The sequence below is a fragment of the Clarias gariepinus genome, chromosome 1 (genome assembly GCF_024256425.1).
Source record: "Clarias gariepinus isolate MV-2021 ecotype Netherlands chromosome 1, CGAR_prim_01v2, whole genome shotgun sequence".
Taxonomy (NCBI): Eukaryota; Metazoa; Chordata; class Actinopteri; order Siluriformes; family Clariidae; genus Clarias; species Clarias gariepinus.
The window spans coordinates 39881095-39902840 of NC_071100.1; the positions used below are offsets into that span (position 1 = coordinate 39881095).

Sequence of the window (21746 nt, forward strand, 5' to 3'; positions counted from 1 at the left end):
ATAGTGAAATGTAATGTGAACTAATTACTTAGTTATTGTAACATTTATTGTTTAGCTGTTACAGTCCTACTTTGTCGTGGCTCACATTATTCAATTTAATCCTAATGTGAATCAGTACAATGAGAAAGAAGTTCCATAAATTAGGCTCTGACAGCATGGTCAACAGCACAAAACCAAAGTGATGTCATTTAACCAAAAAATGGTCTATAAACACAAAAAGGGTCAGATCTGAAGAATTTATTTTTTGGACATTTGGAACCAAAAGTTTTAGAACAAGGTAGAGAGTCTTCTGAAAAAAAGTACTTTTTGAAATAAACAAAAGAAAAATTGCAACCTAATTAAAACTAACTGATGGTGGGGAGGGGAAACAGAATACAAAAACATTTCCAGTCCTTCACAGTACACAACAGTGATTAAAAAAAAAAAAAAAAAAAAAAAAATCCATGAGCGTTTGTTTGCCATTGTCCCTGAATGGGATCTGTAATAATATTAATATCAACATCAATAAAAAATAATTACAGGTTAAAAAGTGAAGCCTGCACCACTGGGAAAAGCGGTCAGCAGCTGTATCTGTGAGTGTGTGAGAAACAAAAACAGGTCACTGAAGGAGTTGGATACTTTTTTTCAGTCTATGCCGAGAGGTCGCTGTTGTCAAACCGCTCTTGATCGTAAACCTCAGCAACGACCTTTCGACCTCCAAACCAGCGATTGTTAAGAGCCTGAATGGCCTTGTTCATCTCGGATGCTGCTGAAAACTCCACAAATATCTTAACGATGACCTCTGCGTCCTCCTCCTCACCCTGCTTCTCCTGGTAAATGATGACTCTGTTGACAGCACCAAACTTTCCACATTCTTCCGTTACCTCACCTTCTAGGTCGTCATCTATGTCTTCCGGTCCGACCATGTTCCTGAGCACCATAACCGTTGACTGTGGGTAGAGAGAAACAGTGTTTAAACAAACTGCTGTGACAGCTCTGTGCTGATAATACTTTCAGAAACTATACCATTATCTAAACATAAATTAAAGTTTTAATTAATACACTTTTAATTTACCAAGTTAACCTAATACTCTCAAAAGTATTAAGAAATTTTCATTTAATATAATAAACAAAATGAACCTTGTATTTATCCAGCATCCCATACTAAAGGAATGGGAACATTTTTATCATCATATTTCAGCAGGAAGACTGGAAAACCCAAAGCAATAATGCTCACCTCTTGCTTCCTTAGGAGTTTCTGCATAACCATGTGTCTAGCACTGCTGCCAGAGATACTCATGTGCTCCTGTTCACTGAGCATCTCCTGACCCGTCCCATCTAGGGCTGCTTCCTCCTCTTCCTTGTCCTTCTTCTCCTTGGCCTCCTGTGCGGCAGCCACAGCAGCAGAGATCATGGGTGGAGAGGCCAAGACAGGGTTCACTAGACCAACCTGGGGTACAACAGGCCGTGCTGGAGTCACGCCTGCAGAGGAGGAGCAGTTAGAACATTTGCTGTAGACACCAAGTACAACACAGAGCCCCAGGGCACCTACAATATCCCTCTAAATGTTATGCTTGTAAAAATGAGGGATTTTAATAAAGCCTAGGGGGCTCCAGTACAAGCCTAATCATCATTCGGTGTCAAAGTTTTACTTTACATCTTTATACTGTTTTAGAAAACAAAATGGACAAAAAAAAATCCTAAACAAGAAAGGTAGCTAGTGACTTACTTAGCACTAGCTACATGCCTCTGAATACATTTGTTGATCAAAACAAGTAAACATTTAAAAATATATACATTTCAAAAGAAGGTTGTAGATTTAAAAAATGAGGGGTAGAGAACATCTACCCAGTCAGTCTTCCTCCTCATGGACCGACGAACTCCATACATCCCTGCACCATTAATAGTTCTTTCCCCTTCATGTCAGTCAGTTCAAATAAATGTTACCCATTTTACTCCATAAAATATACAGCACTCACTGGCCAATGAGAATGAGAGATTTGATTATGAGGGGAGGGGCTAGAAACAATCCTCTTCACACTTGGTTGGTGGGGGGATAAGAGGCCACAGTCAGGGTGATTGTGGAGAGTAAAGACAGGGAAGGGAATAGAGACAGAGATAGAGATAAAGAAAAACGAAGAGAGAGAGAGAGAGAGAGAGAGAAAATAAAACAGAATCTATTAGTGTACAGGTCCTGTGACAGACCATATTCAACTATGTAATTGTGTAGAAAACTAATTAAACCTGGGGAAGAGAGTGACTTGAACACAAGATATATAAACATTATAAAAGCAACAGTACCAATAAAAAAAGGACTTCCTGAAACTGACTACCAACAGCTTCAATGCATATTATTAAACTAATACTCATAATACAATGCCACTGTTAAATGTTTGTATGGTGACAAAGACTTCAGGAATTATGCAAGTCTGCATGATTGGCTCCTACTGAGATATAAAAAATATTTTGTATCTATCTATGCGATGTGTATATTTAAATAAATATACACATCACATTGAAGCCATTCAAGCCAATAAGTCCAAATGGTCCAAAATGCTTAATAAAACAATGTCAGGCATACACTAATATATATATACCATATATATATATATATATATATATATATATATATATAAAGCTTAAGCTTCTTGCCAATTTTTTTTTTTACCCCAATTTTCTCCCTAATTTAGTCGTGGCCAATTACTCCCCGTCACCAGGGGGCTCCCACTACCACACAGCCGGAGGGTTGAAGACTAGCACGTGTTTCCTCTGAACCGCGTGACGCCAGCCGACCGCATCTTTTCGAACTGCTCGCTCACGCACCGTTAGGGGCGGAGTAACACACTCAGAGGAAAGCGCTAGCCGCTCCCTCCACGTGCGCGAGCTCACAGACGTCCCTGATTGGCTGTAGAGCCGTGATTGATGTGGGAGCACAATCCCCTCCCCTCTGAGAGAGCTCGGCCAATTTAGCTCTCTCTAGACGTCCGGCTGTGAGAGGTAACAGCATCACCCAGGGATCGAACCAGCGATCCCCGGATGATAGGGAGAGCACTTTACCACTGCGCCACTCGGAGGGCCTTCTTGTAAAATTTCAAAGTCAGGTCAACGTTCAGAAAAATCAGTAGCAATGCATGATTATTTGTCTAAACATCCTTGGATAAAGCTGACAAACAAGATTAATTTATTTGATGTCAGAACTTAAACATTTATATTCAAAATTCATGCAGGTATGTCAGGCACCAATTCCAGAATGAAAATAGATGTACAACTCAAACATTGTGTTAGATTGTAATTTTGAACAATATATGCACATCACCTACAGGCTACAAGTGTATTATGAGCGATTCGAATCTGAAGTACAACTCGGGCAAATTTAAAAGCACTACAGTGTATGCCTAAGCATCGTCAATGGTTCTGTAACAAGGATTACCAAATCTGATGCAACCCCCCCAAAAAGGTCCCAGTTCACAAACATGAACCTTCATGCACACAAGAGACATGCTATATGTGAAACACACTAGGTGACCATGCTAGAAATATGATTATATTTCTACCATGTGAATCTTAAGACCCTAGCCTACCTGTGATGACCCCTGGGGCCTGTGCTGCCATAACAGCCTGGGGGAGCTGTGGCAGGTTCACTGAGCCGGCCGTCATTGCCCCCAGGATGGACGCGCCAGCCACCGCTTCCTGGAACAAGAGGGGGACATATAGGAACACCGCCCAGACAGCGCCCGTTAACCAGTACACACAAGGTACGGACAAGACTTGACGAGACAGGACAATGGCAGGACAGACAAAGACTGACATGGACAAGGCCTGGGCCTGCTGCATTTGAAATGTGACAAAAAAGTTTGTAGACAGTTAATTACAACCTTTCTCTTCCAGATCCATATGCACTTGAACCAAAAGCTGCAGAGGTCTTGACTGCCTGATTACGGTTTATTAGAATATACAAATATTTTATACACACAGTGTGGACTAAAAGTCTAAAACCACTGGTCAACATGTCTTGAATTTCGAATTATTTTCCAATATCTTCAGGTGGTTTAGTATATAGCCATTTCCTACTTTTGCTTTTATGATAGTACACTGGACATGCTAAATCAAAACTTCTTAAACATCACAAATTTAAATGGTCACACTAGGAATCATGCACAATCATGAATATGAAATGAAGATACTGGACATAACTGGTTTTGATTTCCTCAAAAAAACAAAAAAAAAAAAAAACATTTGCACTTTTACATAAATCAACCAAACTAAACAATCGAAAGTTTCACTGCAGTTTTAGTTTTTTTTTTTAACTGTCGTGCATTTGAGTGAAATTATATAATGACAAGCTTTGAAAGCAACAGGTTATAGATTAATTTTATTTTACAGTTTTTAAACTGTAAAACTACCTGAATGCACTAAATGACAATTATCGCATCATGGATTTTATTCCGCATATTAGCTGTAAAAGAATGCTTATGACAGCATGCAGAATTATTTTTACACATGAATTGATCACAAGATTGTGCAGTAAAGGTAACAAACATATGTGTTACCTTTTTTTGGCCAGGCAGTACATTTGCATCAACAGAGGTAGACTACTGGCTCTTTTTGTAAAATTTTAACAGGACCTGTTACATAGTCTGCACTGCAAATCACTAAGAATAATTCTGCTCATCCACGTGTCTCTCAAAAGATATGCTTTTGCCTTTAATTGCAATTAGGTAACTGTTTGTTGAGCCTCATTATTTGGCAAATGTTCAGACCTGCATGTTTTGATCTGGGAGAAAGATTAGAAGTGCAATTTCAACTAATCAATTATTTAGTTATATCTATAAAGGAAAAGCAGATTTGGGTTCCAATAATGTAGGACTAAAGCCAACAGAACATTCTGCAGCAAGCAGATTGGCATAAACACCACAGCAAGAACTATTCTATGGCCTGTATAGTCAATGCAAATCAGGCCCAAGCCAAGAGACACAGACCACAATTATGACAAGACAAAACAAGCTAAACTAATCATACAATTTATGACTCAATTTAAAGTATTACATTACAGTTAATATTTTAATAGTTAAACTTTGTATATAAAAAGACAAGTATGGTAACATACCACAGATTATATATTTCAACAGCTAAGTAAAGGGATTTAAAAATGTCTTTAGGTCAATTATTTATGCTGTAGCATAGACTTTATACATGTTATAAAAATGGACTGACAATCCAGAGAAGTAAATTCAGCTTGTTAAAGCATAAAAAAGCACACTCAGTAATTTGACTATAGTTAAAAACTTAAAATATTAATTAGATCTAAACACATGCATATCTGTTTTTGCCAAACTGAAATAAGAGATGCAGGTAATGACTCAAGGGTCAAGGCACCTTAGCCGATAAAAGGCATAATGCTGCCTTTATACGAGGGGTGTTCAAGTCAAACCGGGACTTGTGACGAAATGTCTAGTGAATGAAGACTAAAACTGATTGACATTTAGAGAAGACTACAAGCACAGTATGGTAATGAAGCTCTTAGCTGCAGTAAAACATCTGCATAGTGCAAACATATTAAAAAAGGCTGTACGTCTGTAAATAAAAAAAAAAAACCTGGCTAAGGTGTCTCGGAGCACATTGTAGGCTTTCTTGTGAATATTTAGCAGGTGGAACGTCTAATCCTTGAAAACTGAGAGCTTGCATCTGTATGTGGGAACTGTACACAACCATTCACGAACATTACAGGAACTCGGCCAGAATTTATTGCCCCATCTTCCATACAGTCCTGACCTTGCTCCAACCCGTTTCCACAAGTTTGGGCCATTAAAAGAGTTCCTGGAAGGCTGGTGTTTTTAGACTTGAGGCAAGACGTTTGATCATGGCTCTAGTATATTAAAAGAACTTTCTACCTCGATGGTAACCAAGCACTAGTGAAATGCTGGGATAAGCGCATTAGTGTAGCAAGGGATTATACAGCAAGACGACCAAATTTTTTTTTTGATATTTTAACTTGATAAAGGAGCAAGGTCGTAACATACAAGTAGTACGCATGTACTACACGTACCTTGTCTGCTGAGCGTCACGTGACCACAAATAAGTCAATGTAGCCAGTAGCCCCCCTTCCTGCTCCTCTCTCGTTTTATTTCACCAACAGTTCATTTCAAAAGTAAAGTGCAGGTAATTTTTTTTTTTACTTTTGTGCATTAATTATTTTTTATATGAATATTCTTGGGTTGTAGACCGAATCATCTGAGTTTCTATTATTTCTTATGGGGGAATTTGCTTTGAAATGCGAATGATATGCAAGCATGCTTCCAGAACAATTATGCTCGCAATTCAAGATTTACCTATATATTAAAAAAAAAAAAAAAAAAAAAAAAAAAAGGGTTTTTAAACCGTATCCTGCTCAATCAAGAGTCCCGGTTTGATTTGACCGCCCCTCCATTTTATTATCTTATTATTATTTTATTTATTTTAGCAGTGAGCAACTTCAGACCCTGAGGTACCTGAAACTACAGCTGCCCAATCAGCATCCTGAATTTACATGACTGTAGAATTAACATTCTCCATCTAGCAGACATCTATGGCACAATGATTACCAGCATTACTGAGAGGTCCTGAAGACAAGTCTCTCCGCACACTTATAAATCTACACAAAACAAAAAAGCACCAGCGTGCTTGGAACAGAATTGCCTGAAGGATTTACCAGACAGTTGAGGAACTCTTCTGTCCGATTCTCCGGAGTGGAAAGATTCCATGCCATCTGTTTTTGGAGTTTACACGCTATGTTATCTTTCTGCATGTAAAAAGCTCTGTCTCATATAAGTAATGCTGTCTTCATGCCAGTCAAAAGCTAAACTGACTTAAAGCAAGCCCTCACATACAGCACCATCTCTCTCCTCTAACCTTGCTAAGCCCATTAAAAAACAAACACAAAATTCACTGCCTTATTTTAATCAAGGAACCATTCTAGTGCCAAATGGAAGCAGCTGATCTTACACACACACTCACACACACTCTCCTGACTAACAATAAATGGTAAAAAAGTAAAAAGGACTCACCTGGGCGGTTATTTTGGCAGTGGCCGCAGCAGCAGCCACTGCAGCAGCAGGGGGCAGGCCCCCGGGTGCTGTGGGCGTCAGCATCGGTATGGGCGGTGTCACTGCTTTGCCCACGCGCAGGTATTGACCACCCAAATCAAACAGGTTCATAGAGGACACTGCGTCCTGCGCTGACTGGGCCTTGTCATACTCTAGAGAAAAAGGAAACAGCAATGTAAAACTCAAAAGACCCGAATGAAAGATTCAGCTTAAATCTTCTGGCAGAGCACTGTGTCATTTACTGTGTAATTACCAGAGGGCACTTATGGCAAATTGTCCGCAACTGAGCCTAAGGAAAATAACGACAACAACAAAAAAACAAAAACTTACTATGAAAGCATGTGAGGAACCTGCCCCCACCCCTTCTCTATCCCCTGCGAGACATATGTAGAGAACAGCATTCCGCTATGACTGACCGCTCTCGGCCGCATACACAGTATTTACAACCTAACAAAAGCAGAGGCCTAGTTCTCACCTATGAAGCCGTAGCCCTTGTGTTTTCCTGTTGTAGGCTCTCGTGCCAGCATACAGGACTTGATTCTTCCAAAGGCCTCAAAGACGCTCTTGATGTCGTCGTCTGACAGGTCAGGGTGCACAGATGCTACGTAGATTCTGTTATAGGCGCGGGCTTCTTCGGCTAGCTGGTCTATGATTGGCTGAGCTTGACCGATGTTGCTTGGCCGTCCGACCTTGGAGGAAATATTAAAACAATGAAATATTTATTTAATTTATGCAATTATTTTATTCATAATCTCAATAGTAATTTTAATGATCTTGGCAATCTGATTAGCTATTTAAAAAATACCCACTTACTTTAATGTTTCTTCCCCCTAACATGACAGAGTTCATTTGCTCTAAAGCCAGCTGTGCTGCCTCCGGTACCTCATATTCTACAAATGCAAAACCCTGTAGAGAGAAAAGACAAATTCTGGTCAGACTGTGGAGAGGGGGGAAAAAATAAACTGCTACGACATATCAATCAGTTAAACATGTACGCTGAATATGAAAGATTTCATGCCTTGTGCTTAAGCGTAACTGAGTCCCAGGACATGTCGATGCTCTTGATTGGCCCGAAAGGTGCAAACGCTTGTCTAATGGTATCCTCTCCAAGCTCATAGTAGATCGAGCCCACGTAAACACGGCACATTATGGCAAGCGCCCGTTGCCGCTGTGCTGCAACCTAAACAAAAAACAAACAAAAAATGAAACTCAGTCCGTAAACCACTCTCAAAGATCAAATGAAACCTAATTTAGAAAAGTATGCTCTTTAAGAGTGTTTCAGTGATTGAGGATAGAACCAGCATACTCCAAACATACTGGTACCGAAGACATAGCACTGGCTCTGCTTTACCTCCTGACATTACACACATGAGTACTGAGCAACTGCATGTATGCCAAGAAATGGAGGACAAATACCATGTTCCTGCCTTAATTTTAATTACAAATTTTGTTTATAACAAAGTGTAAAATATGTACTTTTTCCTACCGACTGTAAGGGTGAAAGAGGGTCACCGAAGCCAGCCATGGTCAGTGAGGCCATCTGTATGGAATTGGGGATCTGTTAGGGAAAAGGGGCGAGAGAGAATTGTCAAGACTAATAAAAACTCTTTATATCAGCACACAAAAAATGGTGATGTTTATCAATCACACTTTGGAACCCAACATTTCTGATACTTGCTAAAGCTACAAACACTTTATGACTAATAAGGTTTTCCCAAACGCCATCAGAGTTAGCTACTGTTACCTGAAGGTTGTTAATTGGCTGCTGTTGGGCGAGGCTCTGCTTGACCAGCACACTCTTGATGCTCTGTTCCATGGCATACTTTTTCGCCTGTAATAAAACCAAATGTTCAATATGAAATCAGCAAATATTGAAATCAACCCTCTTTAGATGTGACACATCCTGGAGGATGTCAATAATATTAACAATCCACAGCACATGCCAGCAGTTGAGAACAGTACTAGCAGACATATCACACACTAGTACTGAAGGCATAACTCTGGCTTTTCTATTCTACTAATGCGCACAAGCTGCATGTGAATGCAAACTAGCGAAGGACAAGTTAACTATTAAACTTAATCAAGCTGATATAAGCATTGTTTTACAGAGGTTACACTTTGAATGTTACGCCACAGAAAAAGTGTTGGGGGAAAAAAAAAGTGATAACCTTCTGCAGGGCCTCCTGCTGTTCAGGGGTGAGAGGCGGCAGGCCAAGCTTCGAGGCTGTGCTCTGTCCATTCTCCATCATCAGAGCCTTGCCTCCCTGAAAAGAACACACATGTGAGACCCAATGCTATTATGACATAACCTTTAACTTTATTATCATTTAGGTTCAGAGCAAACACAGCCTTAGATAAAAATATGTAGTTTACATGAAAGTACTTAAATCAGTGAATTCAAATACATACATACATGACCTTTTTTTTCAAGTTGCTGTATATACTCTGACAGGGCTGAACATTTTTAATATACCATTTGTGCCCATGTAATTTTTTAGCTGGAAAATTCAACACAGACATTAACTGAACAGCTATGTTTATAAGTTTGGGAAAGTAAGCACTGTAGTTCTCCATGATGCTGTTTATAAAGATTAAGTACAAATAGTAAAAGAGAAACCAACATTGTACTTTTTCTCCCCAGCAACAGAAAGATACTGGCATTCAGTAGAGGATGCTAGCCACTTTTCCTTAAAAGTGGGAAGGCTACAGTAAGCATGATGAGGTGCGCTGCCTGACTCTACACAGAAGAAAGCTGAAGTACCTTTGCTCAAATGAACTCCAGTGATGCAGAGCCTCCCTTAAGGAGGTCTGAACCCAATTTGTTCTGCCATTGGCTTTGGAATTATAGTACAGTCAAGAGATATGCTCTATAGCACAGACGACACAGAGAGAAACGACATAAAGGAAAAGAAAAAACACAAACCTACTTAGAACAAGAGATACTTGAGAGCGAGACAACAGACTGAGAACAATGACAAAAAAATATCAAGGATACCCATTTTCCTTCCATCATGAAGTGCAAGACAACATGTTTACTGATTGTACTACTATTTCTAATTACATACGTGTAGTTGAGTGTCAGGTTCCCTGCTTACTTATGAACGTTGCTTACAAAAACAACCTTGTGAAAGAGACACATGCACAAGCCAGATCTCTGTGACCCAAGGTGCAGTGGAAAAACTCTTGACATCTATACAAAATGTACACTTAAAGGACGTCGAAAAGGTGGGCACACTTACTTAGCGCCTGCTCTCTTGTGAGGTGTCCTAATGCCAATAACCAGTGGAGAAATATCCAGGGAGACCTTTTATGATTTATTTACTGTCCGGAATCTAGGAAACAAAAACACAATACATCAACCCACAAAGGACATAAGGGTAGATTTAAAATCTTCTTAAACAATGCTTATTATACACAAACTATACTATTTTACAATTCTAATAAAGATGAACCGGTCTATAGGTTAGCAACCAGAACTGACTGGTTGTAAGTTTGATTGGCCATGACTGGTGATAAACCTCAAATATCAATGATTCTGTACCAACGCCAGAAAGCTTTCGATTGGCACAACAAAAACAAATTTTAGGTCTTCCTCTGACCAAAAGTTACATGTACAGTATGTTAAAAGCCTCTGCTCCGCTTTTTTCTCCAAACTCTGAATTAGTCTCAAACCAACTCACTATACACGCTTACACAAGTCTTAGAACACTGCAAGGGCAAATTAGTTGAAAAACATGTGCCATTTGCCGTTTCTTTGTAATTCTACAGCTAATACACTCTGAAATTAGGGATGCAACTAACGGTTATTATAATAATCGATTAATTATCTCCCCAGTGGAACACAGTGGAACCTTGGATTACGAGTATAATTCATGCCGGAAGCAGCTCATATTCCAAAACACTCTTAAACCAAACTTAATTTTTAAAATCACACTAACGTAATAACTGCTGTAAAATAAAAATAAAAAATTAACCTGCACTTTACCTTTAAAAAGAATCGCGACAGAGCAGTGTTTTGTGTATAGAGCAGAGAGAGTGTGTGTGTGTGTCTGTAAAGGCGAAAGTAGGAGGGGTCTGTGTGAGACACAGTGTCCAATGATGCGTGCCACACAGACACACACAACAGCGAAAGAGCAGGCTAAGCCTTGAGCAGAGAGAGAGCATGAATTTTTAACGTCTCTAAAGAGACTTGCTTTACACATCCGCTGTACACACACGCATGCAGACAAAAAATAAAATATGTCTTACGCGCACACACGTGGTCACCGTGTTATAGTAAACAGTACACGCGTGAACGGATTTTGATTATACCAGTAAGGAACGCGCACTAGGACTCAGCAGCCTCCGCTATGTATCTTTCCTCTACCTCCAGTAGTCTTTTTTTTTTTTTGCTCCGCCCTGTCTATGAGGCGCAGACTTCTGCCAGCATCAGTGCGCGAGACTGAGTGTGTTCACTCCATGCTCAACTTTTTTTTTAAAGAATCATATGTCTTTGCGTCGTGCGACACAATAAATCAATTATGCACCCCGTTGTTGCACCCCTACTGAAATATTCACACATTTTCAACTCATGTGGTAGGAGTGAATTATAACGGCGAATGAGAGATGTCGCTTTTTTGTTTAATTTAATTTTAAACACTTGTATTTGGAGTAAGTTTATGTTGTTTAAATGCAGGGCTTGGTTTTCAAATGAGAAAACTAAATGTTAGAAGGAACGGGCTACAGTTAATTAACAGTTAAGTACAATTTAATGGTTACAAACTTTAACAATAGGAGAAAAATGTAATTGCGTACTGGGATATTTATAAAACTGTGATGCTTAAAGAACGTAATCAGCACTCAGGTGTTGTGATAATAGCATACTGAGTGATGAATGGAGATCCCTATCCCTATTTTTATACACACACGTACGCATATACAGTGGAACCTCGGATTGCGAGTAATGTGGTTTGCGAGTGTTCCGCAAGATAAGCAATGATTTTTAACTTGAAAAACGAGTCCTGGTTTACGAGTACTGAGTATCATGTAGCACACATACGCTTCTTGTTTTGCACGTGATTGCGTGTGCACGTAAAACATTTTATTTTGTGTTTGTAAGCGCGTGTGTACTGTTTCTTATAACACACGTGTGCACATGCGGGTAAAGCAAAATAAAGTCTTATTAGAGAGGTTAAATATCCCTTTTCTCTCTCCCTCTTTGTATCAGCCTGTCGTTGTGTGTACACTGTGTGTATAATTTGACACCGTACCCCTTTACACACAAACACTCTCGCCTTTACACCCCCACTCAACTTCTCACACACGCACTGCTCTTCACACATTGTTGCGATTCTTTTCAAAGGTAAAGTGCAGGTTCATTTATTTGTTTTACTTTACAACAGTGATTCCGCTCACGCGAGTGCCATTAGCGATGGTCCTTGATAATTTTTCTGACAAAACAGTCTTTCCGTTAATGCGTGTGTTTGTGTGAAATTCAAAATCTTACTTTAGATTCACACACAAACATCACCTGCGCACATAAATAGAAACACTTATCTGTCTGGATTTTTTTTTTTTTAAGTTAAGTGCAGGTTAATTTGTTTTATTTTTACTTTATGTTTTGTATTAATTATTTATATTTATTTATTTTTTGGGGGGCTGTGGAATTAATCATTTGAGTTTCAATTATTTCTTATGGGAAATTTTGCTTTGATTTACGAGTGTTTTGGAATATAAGCCTGCTTCCGGAACAAATTATGCATCGGAATCCAAAGTTCCACTGTACTTAAATTTCATTAAAATTGGTAGAGATCAAGTCAAAAATTCTGCTGGAGCAAAAACTGAGACACTTGACTGCAAGTCTCAGGATCACCTACACCATATTAAATTGGGGAATTTTAAGCTCCTTTTAAATAGAACAATCTAAAACAGTAACTGAAATGCCATCAACAGGCACTAATGTTTGAAATATGTACATATGTATATTGTGTTGAGCATGCTATCTACTTGACATGTCTTATCCACTGCACAATGATTGCACAGTTATATTGTACATTATCCTATCCTTATTACCTACTGCATCTTCTGTACATTAACCACTCTCACCTCCGGAGCCATATACCCATTTACCACACTTATTTATTGTAAATAGGCCACTTATGCTAAATGCATTTCATTGGCAGCATACATTCACTTTGCATAATGAGAATAAAGTTAATCTAATGTAAAACTTCTATCACTAAATTGTGCAGATTTTCCTAATTCTAAGAGGTTGTAATCTGTGTGCCCAATGTTATTTCTAAAATACAACAATAATATCTAGAGATAAATTAATGTTATATAAATACTAGCATGACAAATGAGTTATAAACTAACGAGTTATTCTTCAGTCAGCATAATGCAGTTTTTAGCATTATGTAAACACACCCATAGAAAACAAGTTTAGCTATATTAGATTGCAAACAAAACAGCTCTGTCTTAAAGGCGGTGCTGGGGCAACCACGCAGTGTCATTCATTACATCTTCTTACCGTGAAAACGAGTTACATGGTAGCTAAAGGAAATAAACTAAAATACAGCTATTTAACTTCAACGCATCGGCAAAAAAATAGAGTACATGGGTAAAATAATCATGGAATTCAACTAGAAAGTTAGCTAACAAACGTTTTTATTCCCACGCGTATTCCGACACCTTTTGTCGGCTACGTTATGATTGGCTGGGTGACTCCGACCTCCTGCGTTAACATTGGCTGAATGTTTGAAACTGGACACAAGAGGCAATCACCGAGCAGGAGGCGGGATTTGACGGAATCGCGTGCGTTTAAAAAAAATAACAGAAACGTTAGCATGAATGTAACAATATGAAGGCGTGCTACATTCGCTAGCTACACAAGTCATTATCTTAAAGTACTAAACCTAACAATATAGATTTGTTTATTGTGCATAAACCGTAATTTTGAACAGAGCAGAGAATAAATCTTAAAACACTTGAGCTTTTAATTAACGTACAAAAGCTAAGTCCACTTCGATAGCAACAGGCCGCGCGCGACCAAGATCCCGCTCTCAGCTAGCGGCTAACAGGATTAGCTAACACCGCGCTTGCTTTATTACATTCAATGTCTACTATATAATTATCTATAAACGCAAAATTTACACAGAGCAAGTATTTCCCCACTCCCAAGAAAACGATTAATTGTCAAAATACGAAAGAAAGTAGTTAAATTACCGCAAAAACCGCCACCGCCATGAAGCACACTGTCCCACACGGCCACCTACGCTGGCGTTGAAAACTATAAAATATCGCGAGAGTGTGATCTCATGCGCATAGAGTTGCAAAGGTAATCTCGCGAGATTTAGCCCATAAAAGCGATCTGCTGCGGCATCGTGTTTCTAGACCATTCCATCTGCCTCCAGAGAAAGAGTGAATGTGGCCAAAGTCATTTTCCTGATTATACATTACAAACGAACCTACCAAGACAGAGTTATTTATGGGTTTCTTAACAAATTACATAATACATGTAGCTTTATATCAGGAACTGAACTGCATGTTTAAATCATGTTATTCCACTTTCAAGTAGGAATGATGAAACTTTGTGAATGGAGATTGAGTGATTGGGTCATTCATTCAAAGTTAAAGTTTTACACTTGTCTATCCCAGAAAAGCAGGACAATTTGCCACAGCTGAATGAAAGTCCTAAAGGTCTCTATCTCACACACACATTTAAATCTAGAAGCAATTTCACATACCTAGACCACCACATGTTTTTTGGATAACAATAGAAAACCAGGGAACCTTACAGACCACAGGTATGGACACAGAGTAACACACACTCTATATAGGTAAATTAACCACCCTTTCCATTCATTATAAATATTTATTATATATTTAATGTTTAGTATATAACCTTTTAAAAATGCTACGGATTTATTTCATGATTAAGATTTTATTGAGCAATTTGAATAACAGACAATATTTGACACAATTAAAATGAATTGCATAAATCAAAAAAAAAAAAAAAAAAAAAAAAAGGCAGCATGTACAGTAAACTAAAAGACCAGGGAGGACGTCAGCAAACACTGGGCAGGTATGTGTTGAGGTTACACATTATTTCTTTCTTTATCTATATAATCCTTGTTTCTCCTTTACACATTGCCCAAGATTTTAGGATGACGATACATGATTTTTTTGTGTATAATTGAGAATATATTTTTATGTACGACCAAACTTTTTCTTTTTTTTAACAACCAAAATGATCAAAGTTTACAAATATTTCTGAAAGATGTGGTCGTCAGTCGTATATCGCATTTCCAACATAATACTTTACCAAACAATTTGGCAATATCAATAATGTTCTAACATGCAAAAGTATTTCTACTGAGATAAATGGGAAATTTTAGGAGCCAAAGCCGTTCACACTGTAGTACTATCGGTATCACTGTAGTCTCCCTGAAGTCCAAATAGGACTCACTGAAATAACTACATTTGACTTGGGCAGTTTAAATAGTTTATTTAAATGCACATTTTAGCAGGGGAATTTTTGTTGTACTAAAACTACAAAAAGGAAATCTTATACCTAAAATAACTCGTAACCAGGTCTTAAAAATATTTGACAGCATCAGGGAAAATAAAAATACAGAATATTGATTTACAATACACATTAAAAAAATCCCCAAATCAAGAATCATAGTAAGATTTTCCAGATGCAATGTGTTAAACCTTTATTTTCCCTATTCATCTACCCCAACCCCAGCTGCCGGTATTGATTCCAGTGTTCTTCAGTGTTCATTTGGCATGTACTTCACTTGTTTTTTTATAGGAGTATGTAAACAGCTCTTTAACAAAACATCATTTTCAAATACTGCTGCATATGATGTAAACTCAGAAGTAAGAACAGCCCTTTTAAGTTTGTTTGAGGGATTTCTTCTCATCCAATATGTTAAACATCATATCTTGAGTTTTGTTAATTATATGAGAGTATATATTTTACATTATAAATTGCCTGTGGGCTTCGACTGGAAGTTACAGTGCACAGGAAAAAAAATGATGCTACTTTGGTCATGTTTAATAGTGTGTGAAAAGTTCTAAATACAATTAAAGAACTCATATTTATATACCTTAAAGATTGCTACTAAGCCATTCTTTCAGAGCAGTGTAATATATTCCCTGCTCCATGATTTGGAAGATTCTTTTATCCAATACCAGACAAGAATAGAGCCAAGCACTTGAGGTTAAGTATCTTACTCTGCCAGCCCTGGGATTTAACCCTAGAAGCTGCTAATTAGTAGTGCAGAAGCTTAACCTGGTAATTAACATGCAATTTGGTATACACTCACTAATGACTCTAATAGGAGAACCTGTTCCTGTAGCAGCACATTTCATCAAAATCATGTAGATACGGAGTTTCAGTTAATGTTTACATTAATCAAAATGAGAAATCCTCAGTGACTTTAAACATGGTATGTTTTTAATGCCATGCTAGATGAGCTTGTTTTAGTATTTAATCAGTTGCTACTTGAGAGATGTCAGAGGAGACTGGCCAGACTGGAGAGATTTGAACTGACAGGAAGACAAAAGTTTCTCAAATAATCACTCTTTCCAATCATATTGAGCAGACAATCATCTCAGAACGCACAAAATACTGTTATTTGTGTTAGCATTCCTGTCAGCTTGAAAATGGCCTTTCCCCTCTGACCTTTCCCCATCTGCAGAACTGCTGCTTTTTCCCCCCACCATTATGTGGAAACTCTAGCAACTGTTATGTCAGGAGAACAGTGGTTTCCTAAATATTCAATCCACCCTGTTTGACTTGCAATAGACACTGTTGGTGAGATTACATTTTCCATCAACATCAAACATTAACTGAAGCATCTGGCCGGTATCTGCATGACTGACTGTGTTTGCACTTCTGTCACATGCTGACTAGATACAGGTGTTCCTATTAAAATGGTTTGCAAGTATAGGGGTTTTTACGTAGTGTACCCTTGTCTTAAAGAAATCATACAAATAGTATTAAGAATATCTAGTATACATTTCACGCAGATAAAATCATACCCATGAAATTTAGCAAGTCTAGGATTACTGCTAGTGAATCACAAATCTGTATAAATTAAGCTCACGGATTAATAATGGCAGTATACCATTCCATGTACTTTTTCATTTCTTACTTAGGCACTTGGTGCTTCGTAAGAACCAGTCTTTTGAGATATTTTAGGTCTCACATTGGGAGAAGTAATCTAACTATAACAAAAGTAAAGGGCACTTTGCTACAGTACTGTACATTCATCATTTCCTGGTCGCTTATTTATTTAAAAAAAATGCTGCAGGGATAAATCATCTCACATACTTAAAAGTTGTTTTTTTTCCACTGGGAGTTTTAAGAGTCACCCTTTCTCAACATTTAAAAGTTGAACAATAAATAAATACACACTGCATTTATCTTAAAAAACCTTGACAGTTTAAGACACATGGGCTGGCAGACCCATGAGAACCAACTATTTGTACCAGTTAGTATTCTTACATGTTTGTTCCCCAAGTTCTTTGCTCCTAAAGCTTTACTTCTGTGGCATTTTTCTTTGCCAGAAACTTCTTGGACAGAGGACGGATATTACCATCCGGCATGGTAAAAAAAAGCATTGAGAATGTCCAAAAGAAATCCATCCAAACAAAGATATACATGGTGGATTCATCATCGGTGAAACATTTGTTGTGTTTTGGAATAATGTTAATGGTCAGATTTCTTTACAGCCTTGCTATTCATGGAGCTATTCAATTCTATCACATCATGCCACGTTGTGCCTTTTCCTGTTTAAAAGTGTTGCACTTTTGGTAACTCAGCTCCTTGCTTCTTTTCTCTTTGACCAGCTCCAGCCAACCTCTCTGCTTCGTGACAGCGTTCCAGTGCGATTCAGTGCATTAACACAATCGATGAAGGAGACGTGGAAGCTCCACCCCAGTGTTTTCCCAGTGCCTCTTCCAGAAAGCATGCCAACTTCTCACAGTCATCCTGTCCAACATTGACATATAATCAGATTATCGTTACTAAATTCATTAAATTAAATGGTGCACACGCACGAGATTTAAATTGCGTTAATGATGTGTTTTATAAAGGCTATTCATCTCACCTCGCTAATAAATGCATGATGGACCAGCTCACTGGCCAGATCTCTGGGGTGGTCAGCTGAAAAGACATCAGATCACATTTCGCCACTAATTAAAACGTTAGATCAGGATATAATGACAATGCAACACAGTAGAAAAGTCTCTTGTGTACCTAAGTATCTTTATACAGCTATGTTTCTTAAAGAGCTCCCTTAACTACAAGCATGCCATTTTGATTAAAGCTTGTCTATTTAATCTAAAAACAATATTTGTCTGTAGAATAGCTAGGCCTACTGTCCTTTTAGTTGCCTTTAATTTGTGGTAGTAATGTAAATAGAGTTGAGGACTAATAATAGTCCTAGGTTAATTATGTTAAATTTCTTTTTAAGTTTGAATATTTACAAAAGGTAAGGTATTTTATTATTTTAAATGTATTTGTTACTTGGTCAAACTAATAAACCGTCCTCCATATAAAATGTCAAAGCAACCTCTATGTACCAAACACAAATGGCAAAGTGTTAGTACAGTGTACTTGAATAATTCTTGTACACAATGACACTTAATTGTGAATATGTTTAACCAAGGATGAAAAAAAAACACTAAAGAAGATGACACAGGACGACTTACTTGGAAGAACGTCACAGCTAAGTTGGCGATGAAGTTTGTCATCCATCTTCAAAAACAGGGACAGCTAAAGATATGGATGACAAAATGTTTTAGGTACGCAAAGTCAGGTTGAGAAAAAATATGTCTAAATTAAAGAAATGACTGAGGTGTATGTTAAACTTACATGACTCCTGGTGCCTTCCTCATTAGCCTCTAAATTACAGTGCATTTGGATAACCTGCATGAAATAAGTTTAACTCATTAACATTTAACATCATATGGGCAATCCATCCATCCATCCATCCATCCATCCACCCAACCACCCATCCATCCATCCATCCATCCATGGACTGTGGAGGCCAATGGTGACATTGTACTTATTCATATTTAGCATAATCGTGGTAGGACCTCCAGTCAACATTCACACACTATGGGCAAGTTGGGGACGCCAATTAGCCTAATCTGCATGTCTTTGGACTGTGGGAAGAAAGCGGAGAACCCAGAGAAAACCCACTAAGCACAGGGAGAACATTCAAACTCCATGCACACAGACCCGACGAGCTAATCGAACCCAGGACCTGGAGATGCAAGGTGACAGTGCTAACCACTAAGCCACTGTAATACAGTATGTGTAATGCATGGCTTTTAAGTACCTATACTAAACATTTTTAATTCTCAAAAGAAATAAACTGTCCCAGAAGACCATAAAGTTTAGCCCATTATTTTCTGCTTTTCTCTAAAATAATTAATAACCATTCATTTATTCATTCATTTAATTATTCATTCAAGTAAAATTTTTTCCTACCTTCCTGGTCTCTGTCTCCTGAGGCTCTGGAGTTGGAGTCTTCACCGTCTCCATATGCTCCTGGGACAGAGAGAGGGCTCGAGGAATAGGATGCGGCCGCTGTGAGGCAAAGTTCATCAGGGGGTAGATCCCATTTCTAAACAAATTAATAGTTAAAGGTCACAAAACATTTTCAAATTGAATTATTAATGGGATAAAAAAACAATGAGTGCCTTTAAACAGCCTCCTATTCTCTACACTTACTTCACATCCTCAAGAAACTTGTCCAGTTCCAGCGGAGAGACATGGGAGTACCTTTCAGACAGAAGAGAAGGCAGTGAGGAAAAAAAGTCAAATATGATCAAGAGAAACATCAAACAGAGACATGAGTAACATACTTTAGCTGGATTCCTGGCCGGTCGCTGTGGTTTATTTCTGCCAGGATGCCGTTCGGGTCTATAGCCTTGGTCTTCTCCTCTACACAGTTCTCAGGAAGCAAATCTGTTTTAGAATGGAGTTATAGTCAGATAGGTCTTAAATAATTATACTAATATTTTAGAGGATTTATACAAGATATTAAGCCTCAAACTGGCTTAATATCTTGCAGACTCGTGAACCAGAGCTGGGTTTATATGGGAGTTTTCTGCTTCATCACTTGAAGTGACCACTCCCATTGAGATAAATATACAGTGGGGCAAAAAAGTATTTAGTCAGCCACCAATTGTGCTAGTTCTCCCACTTAAAAAGATGAGAGAGGCCTGTAATTTTCATCATGGGTATACCTCAACTATGAGAGACAAAATAATAATAATAAAAAAAAAATAATCACATTGTAGGATTTTTTTTAAAGAATTTATTTGCAAATTATAAGTACTTAATAAGTATTTGGTCAATAACAAAATTTCATCTCAGTACTTTGTTATATACCTTTTGTTGTCAATGACAGAGGTCAGACGTTTTCTGTAAGTCTTCACAAGGTTTTCACACACTGTTGCTGGTATTTTGGCCCATTCCTCCATGCAGATCTCCTCTAGAGCAGTGATGTTTTAGAGCGATCGCTGGGCAACGCAGACTTTCAACTCCCTCCAAAGATTTTCTATGGGGTTGAGATCTGGAGACTGTCTAGGCCACTCCAGGACCTTGAAATGCTTCTTACAAAGCCCGGGCGGTGTGTTTGGGATCATTGTCATGCTGAAAGACCCAGCCATGTTTCATCTTCAATGCTCTGCTGATGGAAGGAGGTTTTCACTCAAAATCTCACGATACATGGCCCCATTTATCCTTTCCTTTACACGGATCAGTCGTCCTGGTCCCTTTGCAGAAAAACAGTCCCAAAGCATGATGTTTCCACCCCCATGCTTCACAGTAGGTATGGTGTTCTTTGGATGCAACTCAGCATTATTTCTCCTCCAAACTAAGTTCTGTTTTAGTTTCATCTTGACATTCTCCCAATCATCTTCTGGATCATCCAAATGCTCTCTAGCAAACCTCAGACGGGCCTGGACATGTACTGGCTTAAGCAGGGGGACACGTCTGGAACTGCAGGATTTGAGTCCCTGGCGGCGCAGTGTGTTATTGATGGTTACACAGTTGATTTCTTCACACCAAGCTGCTTATCTATTGCAGATTCATGATTCCCAGCCTGGTGCAGGTCTACAGTTTTGTTTCAGGTGTCCTTTGACAGCTCTTTGGTCTTGGCCATAGTGGAGTTTGGATTGTGACTGTTTTAGGTTGTGGACACCTTTTTTTTACTGATAACAGATGCCATTAATACATGTAACGAGTTGAGGACAGAGGAGTCTCTTAAAGAAAAAAGTTACAGGTCTGTGAGACCCAGAAATCTTGCTTGTTCGTAGGTGACCAAATACTTATTTTCCACCATAATTTGCAAATAAATTCTTTAAAAATCCTACAATGTGATTTTCTTATTTTGTCCCTCATAGTTGAGGTATACCTATAATGAAAATTACAGGCCTCTCTTATCTTTTTAAGTGGGAGAACTTGCTCAATTGGTGGCTGACTAAATACTTGTTTGCCCCACTGTAAACAGTGAGACTGAATAATTATATATTGAACTGCTGCTACTCAATGGTGGGCAAGTGGACCAGCAAAAGTCAACCAATTATTATGTTCAAATGAAGAAGATAAAGTAAATAACAATGGGTTTTATGCAAAAAAAATATTCATAGTATATCCTATAAATTTAAGGTAATAAACCA

The 21746-nt window shown here is 38.3% G+C and overlaps 2 protein-coding genes and 1 non-coding gene across 4 annotated transcripts in view; all 3 read right to left on the reverse strand.

Annotated features, from left to right (window-relative positions):
• Positions 1-222: 222 nt before the first annotated feature.
• puf60a (poly-U binding splicing factor a) lies at positions 223-14336 on the reverse strand. 2 transcript variants are annotated; one of them, XM_053496658.1, is made up of 13 exons: positions 14265-14336; positions 10301-10393; positions 9230-9325; positions 8806-8892; positions 8548-8619; positions 8080-8241; positions 7875-7967; positions 7537-7750; positions 7023-7213; positions 6668-6724; positions 3561-3669; positions 1217-1461; positions 223-929 (listed from the first exon to the last, which is right to left on the reverse strand). In XM_053496658.1, the coding sequence occupies exons 3-13, from the start codon at positions 9308-9310 to the stop codon at positions 630-632; spliced, it is 1611 nt and encodes a 536-aa protein (XP_053352633.1). In that variant the 5' UTR covers positions 9311-9325; positions 10301-10393; positions 14265-14336; the 3' UTR covers positions 223-629. The 2 variants fall into 2 exon arrangements, with proteins under 2 accessions (XP_053352633.1, XP_053352640.1); XM_053496665.1 differs by lacking the exon at positions 6668-6724.
• Positions 8333-8469, reverse strand: LOC128532035 (small nucleolar RNA SNORA57). Its single transcript, XR_008361254.1, has one exon. It is a non-coding gene; the product is annotated as a small nucleolar RNA SNORA57 (small nucleolar RNA).
• Positions 14337-15993: 1657 nt separating the features above from the next.
• Positions 15994-21746, reverse strand: part of nrbp2a (nuclear receptor binding protein 2a) — a 49357-nt gene continuing 43604 nt past the window's right edge. Inside the window, exons 12-18 of the mRNA XM_053495586.1 lie at positions 19926-20028; positions 19792-19842; positions 19549-19684; positions 18928-18981; positions 18765-18828; positions 18161-18216; positions 15994-18042 (exon numbers count right to left, since the gene is read on the reverse strand). Coding sequence (XP_053351561.1) covers positions 17944-18042; positions 18161-18216; positions 18765-18828; positions 18928-18981; positions 19549-19684; positions 19792-19842; positions 19926-20028 — 563 coding nt within the window. The 3' untranslated portion in view covers positions 15994-17943. The remainder of the gene's footprint in view (positions 18043-18160; positions 18217-18764; positions 18829-18927; positions 18982-19548; positions 19685-19791; positions 19843-19925; positions 20029-21746) is intronic.